The sequence below is a fragment of the Carassius gibelio genome, chromosome B15, assembly GCF_023724105.1.
Source record: "Carassius gibelio isolate Cgi1373 ecotype wild population from Czech Republic chromosome B15, carGib1.2-hapl.c, whole genome shotgun sequence".
NCBI lineage: Eukaryota > Metazoa > Chordata > Actinopteri > Cypriniformes > Cyprinidae > Carassius > Carassius gibelio.
Window position 1 is genome coordinate 21984104 of NC_068410.1, and position 18071 is coordinate 22002174.

The window sequence follows — 18071 nt, forward strand, 5'->3', positions numbered from 1 at the left end:
TCAGCTCTCGGTAATCAATGCAAGGTTGCAGGGAACCATCCTTCTTACCCACAAAAAAGAATCCCGCCCCCACTGGAGAAGAGGAAGGACGGATGAACGCAGAGGCTAAGGAATCAGAAATGTATTTCTCCATGGCCTCCCTCTCAGGAATGAGAGTATAACTTGCCCTTAGGCGGAGACTTACCTGACACTAAATCTATAGCACAGTCGTAGGGATGATGCGGAGGAAGAGAAGCAGCACGGGACTTACTGAACACTTCCTTCAGGTCCAGATACTCTTCGGACACGTTTGGCAAAACCATATTCTCCTTCTGAAAGACAGAAACCAGACAAGACTCATGACAACTTTCACTCCACAATGTGACAGTGTTAGAACCCCATTCCACTCGTGGATTATGTTTGGTTAACCAGGGGTGACCTAACACAATGGGAGCAACAGGGGAATCTATTAAAAAAAAGGAAATGGTTTCGTGATGGTTTCCAGACATTAGCAGTGTGATGGGTTCGGTATGGTGAGTGACATGAGGCAGTTCCTGGCCGTTGAGTGCGGTGACATGGATGGGGAGAGACACAGGAAGGACAGGAATGTTCAAGTGATGTGCAAGTGAAGAATCAATGAAATTACATCCGGCCCCGGAGTCCAGAAGGGCGTGACATTCGTGATATTGATTCCTCCACCGCAGTTTCACAGGAAGGAGGGTCGATGATGTAGATGAGTACTTCCCAGCGGAGATCCCACCCGATAGTAGCCTCAAGTTTACTACCGGGCTGACTCTTTTACCGGGCATGAGTAGGTGTTAAGGTGTCCGTGTTCACTCTCACGGACCTTTTCCTGGACTGTGCCCAGCTGGTGGCATGACCTCCCAATCTTAATTCGTACAGCTGTGTCTGTACTCATTTTCAAGAAACATCTAAAGACTCATCTTTTTCGCTTGCACTTAACCAACTAATACCAGCACTTTTCCTTTTCTTTCACTTTTCTCTTTTCATTTATTAAAATAAAAAAAAAACCTGGCTATGCGTTCTATACTAAACTAACCATTGACGGTTAATCAGCATCCCTCCTCCACCCCATCACCTCACTCGAGTTAACTTTATAATTAGACGGGGAAGGGGGGGTATTCTAGGTTTGGGCCATTCCCGAGCTCGGAGCCCTTCCCTGGACAGCACGCCAAATACGCATACCATACCTCAGCTAATTATAGGTAAGTGTGAACTTGTGAACCTTGTTTTGAGATAAATGCTTTTATTCGCAATGTCTTGGATAAGTACTTCATTAACCACAATCCTGAACAATCCCACAATCCCACAGTGATGCATCTGATTGGTGGAACTCGTGTAACCATCTGGTTAAACCCCTCGAAGGTCTGTGAAGACCATTAATAAAAAAAAATTTAAAAAACCTGTGTTGCGTTTTTGCACGGTAGACTTATCAGTGCAATCATGATCTCCTTGGCTGCCATGATGGCTTTTTTCAAGGAGGAAAACAAAAGTGTTCAAAGGGGTGAAAACCACTTCAGATCGGGTCATGTACATGTAGTTGAGTGTAGCGTGTCTGAGTGTTGAGTTGGTAACGTTAGTTATCATTATTGTCCACTTTAGCCTTCATATGGTATGAGTCATATCAAGCATTTTATGATGGCACTGTCAAAACAATATTTAGCCTAGGCATACCTTTTTTGTGCATTTACTGAACATTTGTTTAATGGCAATGAAGTGTGTTGGCGACGATTGCAGTCAGGTACACAGCACTGCACCATGTTGCTGACGTTATTGTTAACCTCTTTCACACACGCACACAATATATAAAATACACAATGATAAATATAAAAATCATTACACAATTCCTAAATAAAACACTAATTATTTACAAGATTAATACTGAAAGAACTGCTATTACTGCACATTCACTATATAAAATAAAATTCAGATTTGGAAATTGCTCAAAAGGCTAGTTCGCGGTTGTGGCTTCAGTCGAATTCAGTGAGGTGCGGTGGTTTATGGGATGAGTAGTTCCTTCGCTAGAAATTAAAATATGTACACAGTCTTGTACCTTTGACTTTTTTTGGATTTTGAATTCAGCCGTAGCTGGTTATCCTCACACATGCTCTAAAACTCTTTAGATACGGATTTTTTCAGAAAGTCAATGGGAGAAATGAATGGGAAATTTACTTCCGGCACCAAAGCTCTCTCGGGCTGTGGGCGAGACTGTGATGCTCTATAGCTCCATGAACCATGTGACCATGTGACCACGTGGCGGTGAGTTCAGAGCATGTCACAACTGTTTCTCAGCTGCTCTGGTACAGCGAGTTTACTCTGCAATATGCAGTGGGATATACATATGAAATATATTGCATTATTTGTCTACCATATAATACTTGGATGACAAAATGAATGCAGCGTCTTAAAATCCTGTAAAAGCTAAGGATATTCAGTGAAAATAGTTTGCAGTGTTTTACAAATAACTGATACATGTGCATAAAACACAAATTCTTTCTTGGCAAGTTGCAATGGCTGGCTTTGTTCATTGGTCAGTCATCGATCAATAAAATATTTTAATTTGTAACAAAGCCCTGCCCCCAGCTCTGCTCTCTCACATCTGCATATACAAGTGCACGAGTGAGTTTTGCAACAGAAATACTAATACTTTACTTTACAGTTTACACAAGATGACATCTCTAATCTCTTTCATCAAAAAAAAAAAAATAAATAAATAAAATTGATAACACACACACACACACACACACACATATGTGTGTGTTATCTGTTAATACTTTACTATTAATGAACAGACAGACACATAAGTCACAAACATATTAACATTCTAGTAAATTCTACTAACAATAAGATGATTAATGAATCAGTAACCAGCACTCCACTGAAACGTTTCATTTTAGCTAACCACTAATCTACTAGTTAAAATTAATTTCTTCTGAAGGGTTTGGAAATAGGCTCCTTGAGTAATTACTAGTGGTGGGTTACCATGGTTTTCACTTTAGAATGAATTAATGCATTATTCTCATTAATTGTGAAACTATGAAGTTTGGTAATATTCTTCTACAATGTATAAAAGTAGTAGTTAATAAATAGCTAATGCATTGAAAGCTATTTCTTCATAATTCTTTGTTTTGGAGTTGATAGTTAATAGTAGCCTCTAGAGGTTCATACGGTGTTTCTCATTTGTTCCTTTGTAGTTATTAATTAATAACAGGACAGTTTTCTAAAGTTTTAATGAAAGTTTAAGTGAAAAAACAGTGCAGCCAACTAGCACAAGCAGGTTTGAGCATAGACTTCTTGTTGTGTTGAGCAATAGTACATTGTCTTAAAATGTCAGTCTTTTGAAAAACAAAATATTAAAAACTTGTATACTTAAATGTTCTGATTTCTTTGCATGAATTCAATTTTTCGCTTAATGGCTACATCTGGTGGAAATTTTGTGTCAATAGCCCACTTAGAGATCCCCTTACTGATGAAAATGCTGATGTGTCAAAAAAAAAAAAAAAAAAAAACCCGCTGTATAAATGAAAACCTGTTTTATATTTAGAATATAAAGCAAGTATGAAGGTCCACTGCTAATTTAACTGTGTGAGCAGTTCACACAAAAACACAAGATGTTTAAATTCATATGAATTAAGACACCAATTCACCAAAAGGTAAAAGAGCTGTGAGTGAATTGCCATGAGACTGCATTGAAAACACCAATAACACCATGAAGTGTGTGCATCTATATCAGGACGCTCTCAGATAAGACCGTGCACATCTCTGCTGAATGCATCTACAGACTCATGCACTTTAGCTGGATTGCAATCAAACACAAACATCCAAATAGATGCACACACACACAAAAAGTTTATTAACACAAATGCATTTGTCTCTGGCAGCGTTACTGGACAGCGTGAAGCACAGCTCATCTGAGGACACTCCTGTAGGCCAGTGAAGACCTGTGGTCCGGCATCTGCCAACACAACAACACCTGTGTGAGACCACCGCGAGCTCCATCAGTCGCTTTGAGATGTCCAGTGATACCTGCACTCCCAGTCTGGACAGATAGCGGATCCGCAGACCGAACGGAGACAGAGGCTTCAGATGATCGTGATCCTCCACAGACGGCTGAGGGACACGCAAACGCTGAGCATCCCTGAGACACAACACAAGCGCAGCTCACACACAGACAAAACCGTGTATCTGATGTTTTATTATCACAGTGAGCTCCCAAACCCCACAGTACACACATCAAACCAGAGTAACTCAGATAACCCAGCTGAAGGAGAAGAGATGATAGTGTTGGTTTGGACTCGCGCTGCACTGCAGCGGTCGGAAGACAAACAGGACAACTTTATACATGTGTATCAAATATACAGCTGCATTACAAATACAGCATTACACACTCAAAGAAAGAGTATATAGAGAGTGTACAGTACAAAAGACAAATACAAATATGAATGTCATCCAAAATTGGATTTGAAACAAAAATATTAGCTAATTTGCTACTGTTCATATTCCACTATATTTGAAAAAAAAAAAAAATGTAACGTCTAAATATAACTGCAAAAAAAAAAAAAAAAAGGTTAAGTCATACATTGGAAACAAAAATGTATATTAAACATATATAGTAAAAAATAAAATAAAGGGTTCAGATGATGCATGTGCACATAAAATCAATCTTGATCATACAACCCTATTCTAATCTAAGCACTGAGAAGCATACATACACGAAATTAAATAAAAAATCTATATTTATTGTCTTTTGAGAAGTGCACTGTAAAAAATGAGTTTTTGAAGTTATACCAGAATAATTAGAAGACAACACTATTCCAGTCTGTCTACTTCAAAAAATAATGTTTAATTCAATGTGTTACTTGACTATACTTAATTTTGTCAAATTTACTAGCAATTTCTAAGTGAAAATTGTTACATGTTCAAAACAAACCAGAATTATTAAAACTGACTAAAAACAATTAAAAAGTTAAGGCATGAGGCATTTTTTAGAGTGGAGCTCAAATCATTTAAATCATTTAAGTGAATCTGTGAAGAGATACTCCCCAATCAAGAGCTAGTTGTTGATTAGTGACCACAGACAGTATGAACCCTGACTGACGTCTCGTCACACGGAGAACTGAACTAATGCAGATCTGACTTGGTTTGGCTGGACCCTGAAGATATTTCTGCTCATCTCAAGAAGCTCATTGAATAGTATGATGTTTCATACTAAGATACAGTACATAAGAACCTGTTTTCTTGGTTCTTTTGTCAGTCATTGGTTTATGTAATTTTCTTGTTGTAAGTGCTCTCTGTGTTCTTTGTTTGCTGAAACTCATCCACACCTCTGTCTGCACATTACACATGGACACCAGACACTGACTCAAGCCACTGACTGTCACAGTGTGTATATACGGTGTGTGTGTGTGTGTATATATAGAGAGAGAGAGAGAGAGAGAGAGAGAGAGTGAGAGTAAGAGAGAGAGAGAGTCAGAGAGAGAGAGTGAGAGAGAGAGAGAGAGAGAGAGAGACAGAGAGAGACCAATAGAGAGTAAGAGAGAGAGAGAGAGAGAGAGAGAGAGAATGTAACGTTGGATAACGAGATTATCGTTCAGCAGAAGAAAGGAACTCATACAGGTTCAGGACCTATTTTAGGACATTATTGTGACATTATTTTCAAGATGATTAAACACATTTAACCCATGCACTACTACAATAATAGTGATTAAAATGTAGGTACAGTTTCATTATTAGTCATAACAAATTACACTACAGTTATTAAAAGGCAATTAAATATTAGTAAAACAAATACTACAATTAAATAATTATAGTAGTAAATTATAAAATATAAATTTTTCAATTAATATTTTTTTTTTGTATGACAGGAGCAAGAATGCGGGTTTAAATGTGTTTAACTGTAATGGAAATAATGTGGAGCTGACTGAAGATGTCTGTGCATGGGTTGGGAGGTGCTCAGTGAAGGATTGTGGGTAGTCTGAAGCGCTCGGTGACGTGTCAGAGAGAGTGGTCAGTGCAGAAAGGCCCGAGGTGAAGGAGATCAGACGTGCTTCACCTGAAACACAGCACAGGAGACATCATCAAACCTGTGGGAATATAACAGACCTCTCCTCCGGACTCACAGACGCTCCGGACACTTCGGATTAATTAGCATAATACCGCCTAATTACAGCTACGGAGCTAAATATGCAGTGATGTAGAATAGTGGGCGGAGCTAAATATGCAGTACTGTAAAATAGTGGGCGGAGCTAAATATGCAGTACTGTAAAATAGTGGGCGGGGCTAAATATGCAGTACTGTAGAATAGTGGGCGGGGCTAAATATGCAGTACTGTAGAATAGTGGGCGGAGCTAAATATGCAGTACTGTAGAATAGTGGGCGGGGCTAAACATGCAGTGATGTAGAATTAGTAGGCGGGGCTAAACGTGTGGTACTGCATAATTGGTGGGCGGGGCTTAAGAGTGCCCACTTATATGTCAAAAGGTCAAGGGAATTTTTGTTTCTCAGTTCATGACCCTTTCAACTATTGAAATGTCCAATAAATGCTTGATTTTGCCAGTGATATTTTCAGTGTTTTAGTGCCGCTGTATGAGATGTGTGTTGTATCGACTCACTCAGACTTCATTCGGCTGGTTCGTTCCGAGGCCGACAGGTTCAGCTCTCCCTCTGAAAACAGAAGAAGGAAACGTGAGGAACAGCTCATTACAGGCTCACATTATCTGGAGTGAACACTGTCTTACCTTTGTAAGAATTATACAGATACAGCAGAACCACTGCCAGCAGAGCCACTGAAACACACACACACACACACACACAACATCACATCACCAAGTGTCCACATCCAAGTGTTATTAAACATACAAAGAGTGCTCGTCTGCTTCTTACAGAATCAAAATCAACTACAGATCACAGTCGGAAGTTATTACAAGCACTCAATGATGGTTTAAAGTGAGTTTTAAGCAAAAATATGAGAAGTTAATGTACATAAGTTCGAATGTGGCCTGATGCTACTTCTGTTTGTACTTTAGGAAGCATTCTTGTAAGCATCATCGATAGTTTGTGTTTCTGGCATAGAACCAAACTTCATCTTAATTTAATGCAGAAGTTAGCAAGGATGTTTTAAATTGATCAAAACCGATGATAAAGACATTAACAATGTCATAAAAGACATATTTCAGATACATTTTATAAAAGACATTCAGCTAAATGGTGTTTTTATGAACTTTCTATTCATATAAATTCAACTTGGCTGTTTTCAACAAAATAATAATAATAAATATAGCTGCAAGCAGTAATTACGGGGCAATGATTCATTGGATTATCACGTTTGACCAATAGGTGGCGCTGTTATCAAATCGATGTGGCTTGTAAAGCATTGCAGAGACACAGCCTCAAGAGTCATTTTGCTGTGGTATGCAAAAAAAAATTTGTCTATCAACACAAAATCCATAACATTTTGTTGGCATGGTTTGAAGATGATATGATTCGATTCTGGTGAAAATCGGACCAACCATCTAGGAGGAGTTTGAAAAACTAGTTTTTTAAAGAAAATCAAATTGGTGGACAGGAAGTTTGGCTGACGATGGCAGCACTGGTATCACTGTTCTAATTTTTCCACATTTTGAACACAAACAAAGTTACAGACCACAGCTCTGATTGGTTGTTGAGTGGTAAGAGAATCAACCAATCAGAGCTGCGGTCCGTAACTTTGTTTGTATTCAAAGTATACAAAATGTATATAATAAGCGATTACACCATGAATCCATTTTCCAAACCGTGTTCTTAGCTTGTCCTGAATCACTAGGGTGCACCTATAATAAGTGTTTATATTCAGACTATTTTAGATTGCTTCGGGGATACCCCGGCGGAGTAACCCAGTACCTTTGTGATTCTTCAGAGACATAAACAGAGAGAAGTAGTTCCGGCTACGATGTTCTTCCGCAAGACGCAAGCAGTTCTGTTTATTAACCGCTAGAGCGTCAAAAGTTACCTACTGCAGCTTTAATAAAAGTCTCATTACAATAATAAAAAATTCACAGAAAGCTATTAGCATTTATTTGAAATTCATTATAACTTTTGACCACAAGGTGGCACTGTCTCCATCATTGCGTTCGTAAAATATAGCATTTTACTACAAAATCCAAAATGGCTGATGTCTAAAATGGCTGGCATGGTAAAATGATACACCCGATCTATTTTTGGCCAAAGCATTCAGAAGTTATAAGCAAAAACATTAGCATTTTTCATATCTCCTGACCACTAGGTGGCACAGCGCTGAAACACTGCAGGCCGTCTAAAGTCATGCTCCTTATAACACACACCAAATTTGGTCTCAATACACCAAACCGTTGCGGAGATATAGCCTCATAACCATTTTTGCATGCTTTTCTTCAAAGTTTTCCATGTGTTATTCCTTAGACTCAAGAGCGGAAGAAGAAAGAAGAAGCAGAAGAAGATCAAAAAGAACGCCAGCGGATACAATAGGTGCTTACACACCTTCAGTGCTTGACCCCTAATAAATGTTTTTTTTTTTTTTAAGCAGCAAATCAGCATTTAAGAATGATTTCTGAAGGATCATGTGACTGGAGTAATGATGCTAAAAAAATCATCTTTGATCACAGGAATTAATTACATTTCAAAATAGATAACAGTTATTTTAAATAGTAAAAAAAATCAAAGATTAACTGCTTTTGCTATATTTTGGATCAAATAAATGTAGGTTTGGTGAGCAGGAGAGCCTTCTTTAAGAATCTTACCGCTCAAAAGCGCTTGACTGGTGGTGTATGGGTGTGTTTACTCACAGCACAGGCAGGCGATGAAGAAGACCTCGAGGAACAGGTATCCTTTGAGGTCTAAGATGTTCCCCGCAGCCATGGACATGAGCGCCAGGCCCAGGTTCTGTATGGACTGCATACTGTACAACACATCAGAGCGTTATTACTGGAGCGACACATGTGCAGCATCATCAGGAGACTGACGGACGACACTTACAATCCATACGCGGTTCCCAGCTGATGCTCTGGCACCACGAACGCCACCATGGGCCACAGAGCACAGGCCAGCAGCGAATACGACAGACCTAACAGACACTGACACACACACACACACACACACACACCTTTATTTACTGTCACACCGGCTCTCGCAGCTGATTGGTCGAGAGTATGGCGGTTACCATTGCGATCCAAGGGTTCCAGAAGGTGAAGGCCAGCATCATGTGAGAGAGGAGCGTAGTGATTACGGCCAGCATAACCCACAAGACGTTCCTGCCGATCCGATCCACCACGAACCCCAGCAGAGGGGACGCCGGGGCCGAGATGATGTACACGATACTGCAACACACACACACAGGGCAAACGCAGCAAACCTGCTCTTTAATGCACTTACACTCACTGGGAGGAAAGGTTACTTTAAAGATCTCTTCTTGTAATTATGCGATCAAAAACACAGTAAAATAGTGAAATATTATTAAAATTAAAAACAGCTGTTTTCTGTGTGAATCTGTGTTAAAGTGTAATGTATTTCTGTGATGCTCCGCTGTATTTTCAGCATCATTCCTCCAGTCTTCAGTGTCACATGATCTTCAGAAATCTGATGATTTACTGCTCAAGAAACATTTCTGATTATTATCAGTGTTGAACACAGTTTTGTGGAAACCGTGATGCATTTTATTTTTCAGGATACACAGATGAATAGAGTTCAAAAGGGCAGCATTTATTTGAAATAGAAATCTTTTGAAACATTAGCCTGGTTTCCATCCAAAGTTGTGAATTTAACGTGCGCAAACTGGAATATCTCATAAAACATTTGCGAACAAGCACCGTTTCCGTCCAACGAGACAAAGAGAACAAAATCATCACTTCCTGATAAACTGGCACTTAATATAACTAAGAAAAGCAGCAGAAGCCACTGAATATAATCATTTTCATTTATAATAAATTACTTGCACCTAATAACGAGCAGACAAAACAAGCATAAAAAACTTTTTTATTCTAAATTAGTCATTTCCATCACTCGTTTCCGATGCAATACTTCAAAATATGCATTAAAACGGAGTGAAGGAAACATAACCATTGTAAATGTCTTTTTACGTCCTTGATGAATTTAAGTATATGATGATTATATTTCTGTATTAAATTGAACAGTAGTGTAATAAAAATCTCATGCTTCTTATGGAAGTTAAAGTCGTGTTGTTTTATCAATTAGGTCATGAAATATTCAAGCAAACATCGCTCAGTGCATGCAGAGTTATGCGCTTGCAGCTTCACCTGCTTTAATGTTGTCATTCCATGCCATTTAATGTACATCATTATTATAGTTTCTATGTGGCAGCCTGTAGCTCCTTAGTGTTGTACAGATCTCTCAGTTAGAATTCACTGCTGTATTTAAATGTGATTGCGACTCCTAAATGTGTGTCACATGGTCTGAAGATGATCTGAGCCAATTTTTTAGGTTTTTAAAAATCTAAAAATAGTGAAAAAACTCAACCTTGTGATCCTTCTGTGCCATATAGTCCAAAAGATATAAGCATAAACATGAGTGGAAATTAGGACAAGTGGTGGCGCTAGAGACTTTGAGTTACAGACTCCAAATTTGCTATGGTGACTTTTCTCACTGTCCTCTATCAGTGTGCCAAATTTCACAACTTTCCCGCCAGCGGTTCTATGGGCTTCCATAGACTCAAGAGCGTGTGTGTGTGTGTGTGTGTGTGTGTACCTGTTGATGGCTCTGGCCTGGACGGTAGTGAAGGCGAACTTCTCGATGAAGAAAACTCTGTGTGTGGAGAAATGCAAACATGATTTAAACTCATACACTCTCACTCCTTCAAATTCATATGTTCTCCAGCTGATTTTCAATATGAACAGGACAGAAACTCACTGGCCCAGTCCAATGAATGGGAAGATGGCCACGTAATAGGCCACACAGATGATGAAGATGAGCCAGAGAGAGACGGGAAAGTCCTTAACATCCGTCAGCTTGATGACTTCCCCTACATCACACACACTTCTGTAAAACAGTGTTTGACGGGACAGATGGCAGCCAGACACATAAACATCTGCTCTGGATCATCTCACCGGTTTTTCCCTGCTCCTTCTTGAGGATCTTCTCTGCTCTTCTGTCCAGGAAGCCCAGGATCAGAGCACAAATGAGGGAGAACAGACAGGTGGACGCCGCTGAGAAACACCAGACAGACTTAACTCCGTATCTCTGTCACGGCACGATTCAAATGATAAAAAAACCCTCGTAACTTATATTCAGGAATATCACAGGAACGGGTTTCAGCACGCAGGCCTCCATCCGGGTTAAAAACATGCTTATCTGACATTAAAGCTGAAATATGAGCTGACACACCAGAGAGGAACAGAAACATTCAGTGATTTAGTTCACAAAAGACTCCGAAAGACAGAACCAGGCAAAGGAAAGCAGAAGTGAAACACGAGCCGTCGAGAAGCACATCAGAGCAGGAAACATCTCACGTCACAAAAACATACTCAAACGAGCTCAAAACCAGAAAAGATACCGAATGTAGAGACTGAGCACTGCATGAAGATCGGTTTACAGACACTGAACTCACAAACAACAACTTCTAGCTTGCAAGCATCTAGAGACATGTATGTCCAATGAGGAAAGACTTCAAGGTATTTCTAGGATTTTTGTTTATGGATCTGGCTGATTTCTAGGGTTAGATAACACTGTTTGGAAATCCTCTGAAGGTTTGTAAGGAGTCTTGAAGGGCTCTCACCGATCATGAGTGTTATCCCGAGCGTGGTGTGTCCCGTTGAGCCCAGCATGGCCTCGATGCGGCCGTAAACCCAACCGATGACGTTCATGTTGACCGTGCTGCCCTGAACACACAGAGCATCCGCACTAATTATTCCTATTATTTTTTTGATTTTCAAGGACTAAAATCAGAGATCACATTCACAACCTTTCACATTGTAATAAATAAACTAATAAAACAAAATGGTACAAATAAAGCGCACACCGACTGTGGCAACTTTAACACATGAAAGGATACTACGCCAAAGGTATCGCTTTCCTTATTTCATGAATATAAGATTAACCTGAAGAGTGAACGCTTCATCATTCACTTGTAAAGTCATGAGCTACATCACGTTCATGGACACGAGATAAAACTTGGTTCACTAGAACGAGACAACATTTGAAACACTATTTTAAGAAATTTCCAATGCCAAAATATTGGTCTTTTAATCACAAAAAGCAAAATGCTGGGCTCCACAAAACAACATAGTTAAATAATCTAGAGCCGTAAGTAACAATTATTTTGATAATCAAGTGATCTTCTGATTACTTTGACAAGCGAGTAATCTGATTTTTTTTTCATAATATGAACATATCTGACTTGTGCATTAAGTATTATATCAAATACAGTGCAATTGTTTAAACATTTATATTGAAATCATGATGTACAACAAATTGCATAAAGAAATATTCTCCTTAGGTTTACGCTATAAATCTAGTGGGATAACACTATCAAAAACAAACACTTTATCAAAAACAAAAATTAACACTATTTTCATAAACGGTCTTTTAAAAATTCAAGTACTTTAAGCAGCTTGTATGAAGTCTGCTTTATTTTTGTTCAAATAAATGCAGCCTTGATGAACAGAAGAGACTTCTTTCAAAAACATTTAAATCGTCTAACCAAGCCCAAACCTTTGAACTGCAGTATATTTTATGACATCAGATGCAGTTTTATGGACAGTGAATGATCTCTTTTCTCCCAGCATTGTACATCAATGGTCATTTTTGGACAGAAGAATGAATCTTCACATTAATGACAGTGACTCTACAGTCAATATGACTGAGTTCACATCACACATCAACATTCAGATCATCTCCTTAAATCAGATTTTCAAAAGTGGTCTGAACAGGTGACGAAGGCAGTCTTTACAGCTCCCATGTGACTGTCATGTCCTCTATCATCACACACACAAACACACACACACACTTACCACTCTGGCCATGCTGAGCTGCAGGCCGAACACCAGATTGAGCTCTTTTCCTTTGAACCAGTTCACTGCATACGTGTTCTGAGCCACAGCCAGCGACTCTCCGCCGATGCTGAACAGATCACGCATGTTTACACACAGACAGAGAAATACTAAATGCATTTAAAACACAGGACGCTGCTCACCCAAACACGAAGCGGCCCAAATTCATCAGCCAGAAGTGATTAGCCAGAGCTCCAGCAGCAAATATGATCTGGGAAACAAGTCATGATCATACACAGCCATACTGATCAATTATTACCACTGGAAGGAAGCTTGTTCCCAACACAGAATAAAACATAAGAAAGAGTTTTTTTTTTATTTAAATTTACAAATTAACAGTTCACATTTTGCAATCATAATTTTTTTTTTTTATCCACCAAGGAATTTTTTTTTTACTTGCAATTCTGAGTTTACAGTTTTACAGTCTGTGTTTACTTTTTTCCCTTGTATAAGCTATATATATATTTTTTTTTTTTTCTAAATTTAAAGTATAGATTACACAATTCTGACTTTTTTACTCGCAATTTCTAGTTTATATCTCATTTATAAAATAAAACAAGGAATTGCGACTGTCACGACTCAAAAAAAAAAAAAAAGAGAGAATCACTACAAAAAAAGTTGCAAATACCTTTTTTTTTTCAATTATCATCCTGTGGAGGAAACAAGCTTGTACAGCACTGATTACACTGCGGTGTGTAGTAACCTACCTGCCCTAATAACACAAACAATGAGAAGATGATCGTCCCCAGCCTAGAAAGAACAGAAGCATGTGTAATCAGCTCAGTGAACACACTTTACTAAAGCAAACATGTGCTGTGATAGAGTCGAGGCTGGAGAACAGCAGTGCAGTCACGTACTGTATATGTGATCAAAAGTGTGTGTTGAACTGGACCCACCTGATGCCAAACACCCGGTCCAGCAGAAAGCCCCCCAGGAAGCACAGCACAACATTAGGCCATGAGTACCACGCATACAGCTGCATGAACGAGGCTGTGTTCAGACCCATATCCTGAGACACACCAAACACACCCAGATCAGATCAGACCACAGATAACAATCACATTCAAACACACTGCACATGTGTCCCAGGAGCACAGAAGAAGTCATCAGTGTCACAGGTGTATTTGTAGAAATAGACCACAAAATTATACACTGAGACAGACAGCACCTGAATCCACACACACCTGTATGACTTGAGTCTGGAGAGCTGCGGGGTTATCATAACAAAAGTAGCTACCTGAAATACAACAAAACGAGAAAACAGATAATGATCAGAAAAAGAAAACAGAAAGAGCACAATGGTAAATCAATATGTTAAGTTTCACTTTCACTGAAATCTGACACCACTGAGCCCAAACTCACAAAACACAGTAAAAACACAGTAAGTTACTCTTTTGATGTGAATATAATGCTAATATTTGCACAAGTTTAATCTGTTGCGTGAATATAACGCTGTGCTGGTGTGTCTGAATGATCGCGCTGGTCCCGTGACTCGTGAGGAACACGGTAACGTTACCGAAGCCCAGGAAGCACATGAAGACCAGGACCAGGATCCGGTGCAGCAGGTGAGTCGGGTCACACAGCGGGCTCAGGTGCGGAGACACGCCTTCATCATCATCTTCTTCATCATCCAGCAGACCCTCATACTCCCGACGGTCTGCCATGTTCACTGCCCGCGGTCATGTGACAGATCTGCGGCGCGTCACGTGATCAGGAGAAGAAAAAGGTCACACGTCTGGAAAAAAATAGCAGAGGAAAAATAATAATAATACTCAGAAAAAAAAAAAAAACTTAAAATGAAACATTTACACTAAAGGGTAAAGGGAATAGCTTGTTATTCATTTTAAAACTTACTTCAAAAACTAAGTTTGAGAGTTTTAGAATTCATTCATTATTCATTAATGAATATTTAGGATGACAAAATCAAAACTAAAAAAAAAAAAAAAAAAAACATGTACATACAGCTTACATTGTTAAATGAAGAACTAGGGGATGGATCGTGTAATCGGTTTGTAATTTATAAGAACCGTCCGCACGAAGTGATTCACTCGAATGAATCAGACATTCAAACCGATTCTCTAGAACGAATCTATCAGGAACTTCCTCCGAGAGAGCGAGCCGTTTATGACGAACCGGTTCACTAGAATGACTCGTACCTTTAAATGCTAAATCTGCGGAAAAGATGATTTAGTATTAGGATTTAGCTTTACGAGAGATAGTCGACTGTGTGCTTGGTTGATTTGCTGGTTCTGCTGTAAGGTTATACGAATAATGAGACATTAATATCAGCGACTGTAGATATTTGATCATTGTTGATCATTGCTAAGCGCTGAAAAAATTATATCAGAGTGTCAGCTTTAGTGCACTCATAAAAATAACCAAAGCATTCAAATGACAAGCCTTTCAAAGAAGACAGAAGTACTCAAAGTGTATAACTTACAATGTGCAAAGGATGCAGTAAAACAACACATCTGGATCTCTGGCAATAATTCGAATCAGGAATACCATACATGATAATAATGATCAGATAGTTGTAATCTGGCTCATATGAAGACAGCAATCCTGTGTTTGTGCTCTTGTTTTTCTGTTGATTAAGGAATAATACAAGACTTCACCTCACAAATGGTTGTCAAAAGCAAATACATCATAATGTATCATATCATATTGTGCGGTGCTCAAGCAGAACATTAGATATGATAAAGAGTGATGTGATACTCAAGCAAAAATGCAGGTACTAAGTAAAAGTAAATGTGCTAATAATAATAATAATAATAATAATAATAATAATAATAATAATAATTGTTTAATCTTGCCAATGCAAAGTGAATTAAATTGCATAAAATGTATTCTCAGGCAAATATGCAAAGGTTTTAAAGGGAGTACAAACCAATGCAGTGGCTAAGATAACAAAAACATCTAGCTAGTGCAACAATTATCAAAGTGGAGAACAAAAATGCATTCTTAGTTTAATAAAATATTAAATAAATTAAGTCAAATCTATTTTTTTTTATTATGGTGGAAAACAAAAAGTAAATCTTTAAAGGGATAGTTCACCCAAAATAAACACAATTCTGTCATCATGTTCACTCCCTGATGTTCTGTCTTGATTGGTGAACACACTTAACACATTTTGAAGGATGATGCTAACCATCAGTTGCTGCCCCCAGTGGACTTTCAAAGTATTTATTTGTTCGTTCATTCATTCATTCATTCATTCATTCATTCCATTCTATTATTATACATTGAGTGTTTTTTTATCCCATGAGAAGTCCATCAGCTTACACATGGATAAATTGGTTATGACATATATAGAAAATATGAAATTTAATTTGTAGATGTATAGATGAAGTACTGTAGTTTTCAACTTTCAACAACAAAATCAGCTTTTCCTTTGACTACTTCAGTATACTCATCAATATCAGCTTCCATCACAGTATGTCTTTTATAAGTTCCTAACAAAAGCCAGACGCAGGTGACTTCACTGAAGAGGGGAGGCAGATGTTCATCTGTAGATCTTCTTCTCGTGACTGGGATCAGTTAGTTCTCTCCTGAACCAGAGGTCTGTAGTGGTCGTTCCCGGAGGTCGGGTCAGAACTTGTAAATTCAGATGTTGAGTGTGATCCGCTCTCATCTGGAAAGCATCAGCTCATAAACAGCAGTTATTAGACAATTATAATTAGGTGACTTTAATCACTCACTCCACCCAGGGTGGAGCAAGGTGGAACTGGAGCCATGCAGTTGAGACAGAAATCCACCAGGGCAGCTGAGACGTGACGAGACTCTGGAAGTTCCGCAGAGACATGGAGAGGCTCTGGTAGTTCAGCAGAGACGTGGAGAGGCTCTGGTAGTTCAGCAGAGACGAGGAGAGGCTCTGGTAGTTCAGCAGAGATGTGGAGAGATTCTGGTAGATCAGTGGTGTTTAGACTGGATTCAGAAAAATCAATGGTGACTTGACTCTACTCATGAAGATCATTGGTGACCTGACTTTGATCATGAAAATTAATGGTGACTTGCCTTTGCCCATGAAGAACACTGGTGACTTCACTTTGCCCATGAAGAACACCGGTGACTTGACTTTGCCCATGAAGAACACCGGTGACTTGACTTTGCCCATGAAGAACACTGGTGACTTGACTTTGCCCATGAAGATCATTGGTGACTTGCCCTTGCCCATGAAGATCAATGGTGACTTTCCTTTGCTCATAAAGATAGTCCGTGACTTGACTTTGCCCATGCAGAACACCGGCGACTTGACTTTGCCCATGAAGAACACCGGTGACTTGACTTTGCCCATGAAGAACACTGGTGACTTGACTTTGCCCATGAAGAACACCGGTGACTTGACTTTGCCCATGAAGAACACCGGTGACTTGACTTTGCCCATGAAGATCATTGGTGACTTGCCCTTGCCCATGAAGAACACTGGTGACTTCACTTTGCCCATGAAGAACACCGGTGACTTGACTTTGCCCATGAAGAACACCGGTGACTTGACTTTGCCCATGAAGATCATTGGTGACTTGCCCTTGCCCATGAAGAACACTGGTGACTTCACTTTGCCCATGAAGAACACAGGTGACTTGACTTTGCCCATGAAGAACACTGGTGACTTGACTTTGCCCATGAAGAACACCGGTGACTTGACTTTGCCCATGAAGATCATTGGTGACTTGCCCTTGCCCATGAAGATCAATGGTGACTTCCCTTTGCTCATAAAGATAGTCCGTGACTTGACTTTGCCCATGCAGAACACCGGTGACTTGACTTTGCCCATGAAAATCATTGGTGACTTGCCCTTGCCCATGAAGAACACTGGTGACTTGACTTTGCCCATGAAGAACACCGGTGACTTGACTTTGCCCATGAAACTCATTGGTGACTTGCCCTTGCCCATGAAGAACACTGGTGACTTGATTTTGCCCATGAAGATCATTGGTGACTTGCCTTTGCTCATAAAGATAGTCCGTGACTTGACTTTGCCCATGAAGAACACCGGTGACTTGACTTTGCCCATGAAGATCATTGGTGACTTGCCCTTGCCCATGAAGATCAATGGTG

General features: G+C 39.4%; 2 protein-coding genes across 4 annotated transcripts in view; both read right to left on the reverse strand.

Moving 5' to 3' along the window:
* si:dkey-77f5.3 (uncharacterized protein LOC326903 homolog) overlaps positions 1 to 18071 on the reverse strand; it is a 320099-nt gene that overhangs the window by 227347 nt on the left and 74681 nt on the right. The window lies entirely within an intron of this gene.
* mfsd1 (major facilitator superfamily domain containing 1) lies at positions 3648 to 14715 on the reverse strand. Of its 3 annotated transcripts, XM_052575762.1 has the most exons (17): positions 14530 to 14715; positions 14198 to 14250; positions 13910 to 14022; positions 13721 to 13763; positions 13157 to 13224; positions 12975 to 13083; positions 11741 to 11843; positions 11073 to 11171; positions 10876 to 10987; positions 10714 to 10770; positions 9173 to 9329; positions 8989 to 9086; positions 8799 to 8911; positions 6738 to 6785; positions 6612 to 6663; positions 4027 to 4138; positions 3827 to 3955 (listed from the first exon to the last, which is right to left on the reverse strand). In XM_052575762.1, the coding sequence occupies exons 1-17, from the start codon at positions 14675 to 14677 to the stop codon at positions 3908 to 3910; spliced, it is 1533 nt and encodes a 510-aa protein (XP_052431722.1). In that variant the 5' UTR covers positions 14678 to 14715; the 3' UTR covers positions 3827 to 3907. The 3 variants fall into 3 exon arrangements, with proteins under 3 accessions (XP_052431721.1, XP_052431722.1, XP_052431723.1); XM_052575761.1 differs by having other exon boundaries at positions 3648 to 4138; XM_052575763.1 differs by lacking the exons at positions 3827 to 3955; positions 4027 to 4138 and adding an exon at positions 4175 to 6052 and having other exon boundaries at positions 14530 to 14714.